The 8,830-nt window shown below is 41.9% G+C and overlaps 1 protein-coding gene across 1 annotated transcript in view; it reads left to right on the forward strand.

Moving 5' to 3' along the window:
* Positions 1-8,626, forward strand: part of PARD3B (par-3 family cell polarity regulator beta) — a 970,516-nt gene extending 961,890 nt beyond the window's left edge. The window contains exon 23 of the mRNA XM_076005852.1: positions 3,874-8,626. Within this exon, the coding sequence (XP_075861967.1) occupies positions 3,874-4,231 (358 nt within the window). The 3' untranslated portion in view covers positions 4,232-8,626. The remainder of the gene's footprint in view (positions 1-3,873) is intronic.
* The last annotated feature ends 204 nt before the right edge of the window (positions 8,627-8,830 follow it).

The following is an 8,830-nucleotide window of genomic DNA, read 5'->3' on the forward strand; positions in this document are numbered from 1 at the left end:
TACTCTGGAGGCTGAGACAGAAGGATCACTTGAGTCCAGGAGTAAGACCATGTCTATAAAATAAAGAAAAAAAAATTGTTCTTTTAAACATGTACACATGTGTGCACACATACACATGCACACATGTGATAATCAAAAGAATTAAGTTATTCTGGCAAAAGGCTGTAGAAAATGCTCAGTTGTGAGCAAAAAGTTATAAACAACAGCTACATACCACCCTCTAAAACAAAGAAAAATTCTTTTAGCATGCTTTGAACCTTAAACAGTGTTTTTATAGGCCAACTCATTGTTTTTCTTCTCTCTGAAAAATTAAAACGATAACTGTTATGATGAGTTCTGCAGAAAAAGACAATTTCCATGATTTCATTTCTTGACAAAGAGCAGCTACTTCACTTGGTTTCTGCCACATGTAAGCAAACTCCCAGACATAAAATCTCCCCTCAGAGGCATCAGTATGGGGCCACAAAACTGTCCAGAGGTCTGCCCTGTCTGACCACAGGAAACCTCCTTCCTCCTCCCTGTGAGAGCTGGACACGTCGGAGGGGCGAGGCGTGGGAAGAGAGATAGTGGCCGTCCCCTGCGTGTGTGAAGCCCACGTTGTCGTGGAGTCTCTCAGGGTGGCTTCTGCCCCCTCACCACTAGCTCTGGATTGCCTGTCCAAAAATATTAAAAAACAAGGAGAGCCTGTCTTTTATAATGTTCTGTTTTAAAAGAGAGAAATCTCTGGGGAGAGAACAGGACCCTAAAAGTCCAAGGCCTGGAATTCCTCCTTTCTCTCTTTCCATTTTAAACAGGAAACATTCACGCTAAGAGAGTCCGGAGGGAGCGTTGGTTGTGTGTTCACTTTAAGGCAGATAATGTTTGTGTGTTGCAAATGTCAGTGATTTATCCTAAGGGCTTTAAATGAGTGCAGAAAAACCACATGTTTCACTTCATGCAGAGAAATATCTTCAGTGGATTTTGAGAGAAAGCATAGGTTAAGAATTTTTTTTAAGTGCATCGGAAATCTCCAACATGAACTAAAAGGAAATAGAAATGAGCATGGTGGGGTAGAGGGGACTTTAAAAATTCTTGTGATAAAAGATATAATGAATGCTGGAAGTTTTCTAAATCAAAAATGTAATTCTAAAGGAAAGGGAAGGTGAAATCCAGATCCTTGATTTCCTATGGCTGGAGTGACAGATCATGCATTTATGCTCTATTTGTCATGGGCAATTTAAAATAGAGCAAACTGCATTGAATAATAGCAGCTGATGCCATAATAACTTGTATACAAACAATTTAATTTTTTTAATCTGAAAACTCTTAATATCTAAATTACCCCAAGCTCAAGGAGCTATCTTTCGTTATTATACATAGCCAAATTAAGACAAAGAAAGTAGAGAGAATTCTATCGTTTATCTTTATGGATATGTTCACAAGCTGCTTTCCACGTGCACCCAAGCTCGGAGCTTGTCAAATTTTCACTGATTTGGGCAACTTACAGAGCTGCTTTAACATCCAACTCTGCAGATTACAGGGTGATTTCGACCCTCATTGACAGTGCTTGATTAACCACAGACACTGTATTTTTACAGCCCTGTCATTCCTTTCAAGCATCTTAGCAGTTTGTACTCTGACATTGGAAAGATTTCCCTTAATTATTATTGTTTTGCTGTTTTCCTTTTTAAAAAATTATAAAAGGAGGGGGGAGTGGTAAAAAATGGGTCGGATCTAGAGCCAGTGGTGGTGGTAAATGTGTGCACAGAAGGTTTATGGGATTTTAAGAGCTGCAAACAGAACTCATCTGTTTAACCCCAGGCTAGATAAGATGCAGTCATCTGCACATTGTTTAGAGACGTATTGCTTCTGTTACGGCAAATGGATCAGAAAATGCTTGTTGTCTTTAGGAAAGAGATCAGACAGGGCCACTTCTGTTAGTGTTTATTCTTGCTCTGGATGTTTCTAGGTGCCTACCCATTGCACAGCGCAACTTACAGCTGGTTTGGTTTATCCCCACTCTGCTACTGGCCTGGTGGTACTTCCTGACTTTGCATTAGAATTAATTACATCAAAGCTCTAGGTGGGTAATTCCCAGCTCTAGGTTGGGACTTTTCTAAAGACTACGGGGTGGGGGTGGGGCCACTAAAATCCACACAGGGCCGTGGCAGCAGCCAACCAGAGTTAGACCAAGAGTGCAGCCCATTGGAAGAGCACCTCACAGATCTAGAAGAGAAATGAGTGCAATCTATCGGGACTTCCTGGCTGCAAATAACCTGTACATTTCTACCAGCATGCCTGAAACAGGTTTCATGGAAGCCTGTCCTGGATAGGAGGGCAGGAAATGGTCAGGGGTCTGATGATCATGCCCTTAAGAAAGCCAAACTCCAATAAACAAGTGACAAAGAAATTGGTGCGGATAATTGAGGTATTACCATGCCAAAAACCTAATATAAGTAGCACTGGCTTTGGGATCAGGTGGTGACAATGAGACCGTTATATGAGGCTAGAAAAATGGGGGTCCATTTTATGTAGTAGTAATGTATTTGGTAAAAAAATATTGCCCATGATAATTTGGAGACAGAAAATCTATCTAATGAATTTGTGAATTTAGGCAAGCAGGTTTCAGGCTAGAATGTTTAAAAAATGAGTAGGCTTCTGCTAGGTGTATTTGTAAGTTTCTGCAAAAATTAGACAAGCTGAGCAAGAGCTGAATGGTTTGCAAACAGACTTGAAAGGACATACAGTGAGCCCGGAAATGTTGGGCTTTGCTGGGCAGGAAAATAAAATTATTTCTCATTTCTAGCCTTGCCAGTCAGTAAAACATCATCGAATTAAGGTACAACCTGGAGCAAAAATCAAGCCATGTATATAATATGTAAATATCTATCATAATGTCTGATACTTAGGAGGCATATAATAAATTTAAGATCTTTCCTTATAACAGGACTGGTGTCACACAATGAAATATTACATATCAGTTAAAATTAATGAACTAGATCCTAAATGTATCAACATGGATAAAATTCAAAAATATAATGCTGAGTGACAAAAGTAAACTGCAAAACAAATTCTAAACTATGATATTTATTAAAATTTTAAAACATAAACTTGGTATATGTTCCTTATGGATACATGTATATAAAAATGTGCTAAGATATACATTCACACACACCAATTTCACGATAGTAGTTAATTCTAACGTGAAAAGAAAGGATAGGGATTTAGCTATACCTGTAACATTTTATTCCTCTACAAAAATACCATATGAAAAAAGCATGGCAAAATGTTAATACTGTTAAATATAGGAGGTAGGGTTCATGGGTATCATTGAAACTGGTTTACTTTTCTGTGTTTCTGAAATATCCATAATTAAAACTAAAAATAATACTAAATGGACAGGAACAAAAAGAATTCCTTTGAATACCCAGCTTCAGACTAGTTATTCACGGGTGAAAAATAATATAATATTTAAATATTAAATTATGTGTTTTGCTACTTGGGAAAAATAAGAGAGCCAGGCTCATTGCCTTGATTAGGAAACTAGTTTGGCTACTATAATAGAGGCCGCCAGGAGGGGGTATAAACAAGACAGAAGTGTATTTCCCAATGTGAGTGTGAGCAGCCTGGCTGACATGGTGGCAGTGTGGTTTCTTGCCTTCTTGTCATCTTTGCCTTCCTCATCGCATGCTTTTCCCCTTGCGGTCTAAGGTGGTATTCCAGCAGCCAACAGGAAGAAGAGAAGGTAAGGGATTCCCTCTCTTCTTTTTAAGGACACGCGTAACTTCTGCTCACATCCCATCAGCCAAGGCCTGGTCAGTGGCCACACCCAACCCCCGGGCTTGGGCAGGCGGCTTAGCAGTGACTGACCCGTCTCTCTTCTTTGCCTTCCAGGGGCGGGCCAGCGGACCCCGCAGACTACCTGAGCGCAGCAGCTCGAGGGCTCTACAAGGAGAGGGAGCTTCCGTACTACCCAGGGGCTCACCCCGTGCATCCTCCCAAAGGGAGCTACCCACGGCCCCCGGATCTGAGGGCGGCAGACCTCCGGTATCCTCAGTACTACCCGCCCCCGCCAGCCCCCCAGCACAAAGGACCCTTCCGACAGGATGTCCCGCCTTCCCCTCCTCAGCACCAAAGAGTGCCGGCCTATCAGGAAATGGGCAGACCAGGGCCCCGAGGCGGCAGCCCAGACCAGTACCCCTACCGGCCCCAGGACCCCCGGCAGAAGAACCCCATGACTGCGGCTGTATAGCTGACCGCCGCCCAGGCCAGCCCAGCCCAGAAAGGAAGACGTGGACCGCCACCTTTGCCCTTTCTAGACCCAGTGCCTCCTACCCGTAAAGAATTCTCCATGGTACAAATTAGCTTTTTCCTGCTGAGATTGCAACACTTGACTGCTAATCAGAGGGGGGAAAGGAAGGGCAGAGGGTTTGGGGGGTAAAAAATCAGAAGGAAGAAGAAGAACGGGGCCACAAAAACAATACTACCTGATATTGGAAAGGCTTTCAGAATTTTTCAACTCGGTGAGAGTGGCCACTGAACAAGCAGCTAGCAGTGGAGCCAGACCACACAGTGCCTCCCGGCCAGAGAACCTGGCCCACGCCCACACATGCGCACACCCCCCCACAGGAGTGGCAGGACAGACACGGTCTCTGCCGGGCCGCAGCATCCATTCGAGGCTCAGCCTCAGCTGCTTATTAGAGCTGCTAAGTCAGAGGAGTGGCAGAGTAGACAGTCTGCAATGTAGGCATCTTAAGTGAGTATAGGTATTTTTTTTCTTTTTTTTCTGTTTTTGGTTTTTTTTTAGTATTGAACAAAAAAACAACAGCAAATATGACTTGTGGTCTCCTTGAAATTTTTTATACCCAAAGGAAGACTGCATTTCCTTATTTGGAGAATTTCTCAGGTTCCTGATACCACTCATTTGATATAAACATTACACATTTCCTTGCTTTTGATATAAAAGTCAGTGCAATGTGAATGCAGTATTAGTGTCCTGGGAGAATGTGCAAAGCCAGTCAGAGCTTCCAGAAGGAATATATCCTGAGGACCTAGGTGATGAGGTTAAGAGGGGTGAACCTCCCGTGGTCCTCACCTTCCTTCCTCCTGAGTCCCAGGCATAGAGGTATCTGGTTTCAGAGCCAGCCCCAAATCTCCTGCCTGTAATTATGTTAACTGGGGCCTCTACTTTAAGGTTCCCACTTGAGAGCTAAAGTGTGCTTAGGCAAAATAGAGCCCGCTGTAAGGTCGCACAGGAAGCAGTGCCCTAGAGAAGCCAATTCCAGACTCAGTGCCAAACAGTACCCATCTACACGCAGGACAGTGAGGAGCTGGCCATGGCCTTTGGAAATTGATGGCCAGCAGGTAGTAGAAGGAAGTGAATGATCGTGTGTGTGTGTGTGTGTGTGTGTGTTTGTGTGTGTGTGTGTGTTTTCAAACACACGTGATTACCAATATGGAGAATGGAAGATTAAAAATGCTTTCTGGAAAGTTTGATAAAGAAGGAAAAAGAAATGGAGGGGAAGGGGAAAGAGGTGTAAGACTAGATAATTCTGTATCTGCTATATTTCATTAACAAAAGTCAGGGCAAGACTAAGGTCTCCAATTGGGAAAGGATGGTCTTAAGGTTTTGAAAAGCTGAAACCCCACCCTCTAAGTAGAACAACCCCATGGGAATTACTTTGGAGCTTTGCAGCAGTTTTTTACAAGAACAAAACATCTGAAATTTACATCCTGACCTAAATGAGTATACAAGCAAAAGACTGACAACAAAACCTGAGCATCAGTTTGAATTGCTCGGTGACTCTTAAAATACATTAAGTCTTTTCACATTCCTCTTTTGTACCCTCTCAGAAAAAGTCTTGAGTTCAATTTAGATATATTCTGGCTGAGATTAGAATACCTCTAACTGACAGGGTTTAATAAATTATAGTATTATTGAACACATAGAGCATCCATCCAGCCCAGTTTAGTTTTTTTTTTTTTAATTTAAAATAGAGTTGTGTTACCAAGAATGATGCCACTGCTAGTTTTAGATGTAAATAGTGTTATTTACTGGACTTGAAGAGAGATCATTTTCCAAACTACAGTTCACTCTGACCCTCTTGAGAATAGACTATCAAGTTGTTTTTTGTCCTCTGTCATCTCTCTTAAGTCAGGCACCTTTAGGTTGTTTGCAGTTTGTTCAATGAGGTTGAGGATCTGAGGCCGTGCTCACCTGAAGGGAGAACAGGTGAGCCGTAGAGTTTCCCTGCCAACATGCTGAATGCTACCCTCCCCTCAAGCTAAATAAACTTCAAAGAAGAAAATGAGGGAAATGTTAACTTGTTTTGAAGCATTAAAAATCAGCTCTCAGTATGTTCCATATTTTAACCAAATTTCTGTAGATTTCTCAACATAACCAAGCCAGAAGGCTCCTTCTGGATCAGGCTAGGACCACGTGAGGGGTGGCCAGGGTGGTGGTGTAGAACTCCATGCTTTGGAGGGGTGGCCCTTGCGGAAAGGATGCCCGTGTCTTCACCTGCAGTGTTGCCATCTCGCGGGCACAGTGCCTTCCACACACAGGCTCACAGTGAGCTGCTCCAAAGCACGGTTTTGTGTTGTATACACAGTCAGTAACATAGTGGCTAATCCCAAGGAGCAGGCAGTGATGTGAAGGCACTATTGAAGTGAACAAGAAATAGATTATAGCAGTTTTCTCTTCTTGCTTGAAATATAACTCACGCTCCATTTGATCCTGCCCGAAAGAAGTGAACATTACATTTGTGACAGAGGCTCCATCAAGCCAAGCAACAATTAAGAATAGCTCCCATGTAAGCTTTATAAATGCCTGTGCACTAACCCTCCAATTGTCACCACCCAGAGGTTACAGGTCTCTTTCCCAGTGTTTAGAACAGGTTGTTTAGAGTATTTAGAAGACCAGGATATAATCAGTGATGCCCAGGAGCAGAAAATTATTCCCTGCTTATTTATGGTCTTGGGAAAACTCAATCAAGTGTCTCCTTACAGCTCACAACTCTAATAGCCCCCCTGGAATAGAGAGACCATTAAGTTATTATACAAACCCAATCAACATACACAGCCTGGCTGCAGATCTGACTGCTGAGTCATTTGGGCCTCAAGTCACTAGATATTTTATAAGGACCCCTGTTTTTCTCCTGTTTTGCAATAGAGAGATGAAAGAGCAGACCATTGAAAACTTTTAGATGCAGGAGAATTCAGTCCTCTGCAAGGGAGAGAAACACAACATCTCATTAATCCATTTTGTCACTGAGCTGTGGCACTATCACTCTTAGTATAGTATTGTTTCCACATAATACCAAATCAGTGGATGAAAGGCAAGCTCAAAAACAACTCTTAAATCATAATTTAGTAGCAAGCAGAAATTGGAAAAAAAAATTATTCTGAAGCTCTTCGTTCTTAGATTTTTAGGTATATATGTGTTGCCCACCAAGGATAGCATGGAGCAAAAATCTTACAGTCAAGAGCATGGTAGAGCACAGACCGACTGTCACCTGTGGAGGAAGCCCTATGCACATCTCCTGACAGATTAGAGGCTTCACTGTAGCTGTATAGTTTACTGTCAACTAAATAAAATTAAAACACGAGTCATTATCCCTTCCAAAGATTCATGAAATTTTTGAACTAAAGCTATCTTTTGAAGGAAATCCACCTAATAACTTTAGGAGGATCATGAAACTCATTTCTCTTTTCCCTGGTATATGTGTAGAGATCAAGCCTATAAAACATATTTATTTCCCCAACCTGTAACCATAGCATTCATTTTTGTTGGAGAAACGTTGTAGCATTTCAGGAGGGTAGAGAGATCTGGAGAGTTTGGTATGTAATGTGTGCCTGTACAATCCCCATCAGCATTAAAGTCTGAAATCCACAATGAATGGCCTTCAAATCAGTGTTAAATTGGGTAGACACCCTACTGCTTCCTGAGTCCATGAGCATCAGAAAGTCTGGATTTAGTGCAATTAGGCAGGAGGGAGTTGGATTCAGAAAGAGCTACACTAGTATTCTCTGCACTCTCAGTTCATGTCGACTTAGATGGAAACGATGCCACAGTGAGACCAGAAAGAAGGGTCTCCATAAGATATTCCTACAAAGTCACCTTTCTGATAAAAAAGGAGGAAAGAAGTTAGATATCTAAAATAAGCCTAGAATCTCACATGCAGTTACAACTTCTAAGTGAAACCCTTTCTCCCTCATGTCCTTAAATAGTCACAGAATCTCACACAAGCTGACTTTTAAAGACAGGCTCGGCTACCAAGCTGGGAGTGGGAAGTGAATCAACCCCAAAGACTCTTCTAGCCTGTCTCCCGACTCTTCCAGAAAGTGTTCTCCTGTTCCATCTGCAGTGCTGTTTACTACTGGAACATAAAACAAAACCTGTTGTTTGTACCATCACTTTTTCTAGTGTTTCCTGTGCTTTTATGATACCAAGTCTGTTCATAAGTTCTGAAGATAAATTATGTGAAATCATATTTTGGCATATGGGGGTGGAGAATGAATTCTTTACAAACTTTTTAAGATGATCTCATTTGTACCACAGAAAAACATTTTGAATGTTGTTATATATGAGTATATAAATTTTTCTTGTTTTATTTTGCATTAAAATAAAGCTTTATTCAGTCAGTAAGACATCAGAGTCTTGGTTTTTACCCACCACAGGGTTGTTTTAGGATCTGATGAATTAATAGGTGGGTCTGGGCCTGCTTGCCCTTAAATAGGAACATTTGGAAACAACGGCAAGGCAAGGACGGAAGCAAAGAGCATCAGTTGCACACCAGGCTCCCTGAGAAGCGGATGCTGAGACGGAGATTCTCAAGCAGGATGTTTTTAT

The sequence above is a fragment of the Microcebus murinus genome, chromosome 8 (genome assembly GCF_040939455.1).
Source record: "Microcebus murinus isolate Inina chromosome 8, M.murinus_Inina_mat1.0, whole genome shotgun sequence".
In the NCBI taxonomy this organism is placed as follows: Eukaryota; Metazoa; Chordata; class Mammalia; order Primates; family Cheirogaleidae; genus Microcebus; species Microcebus murinus.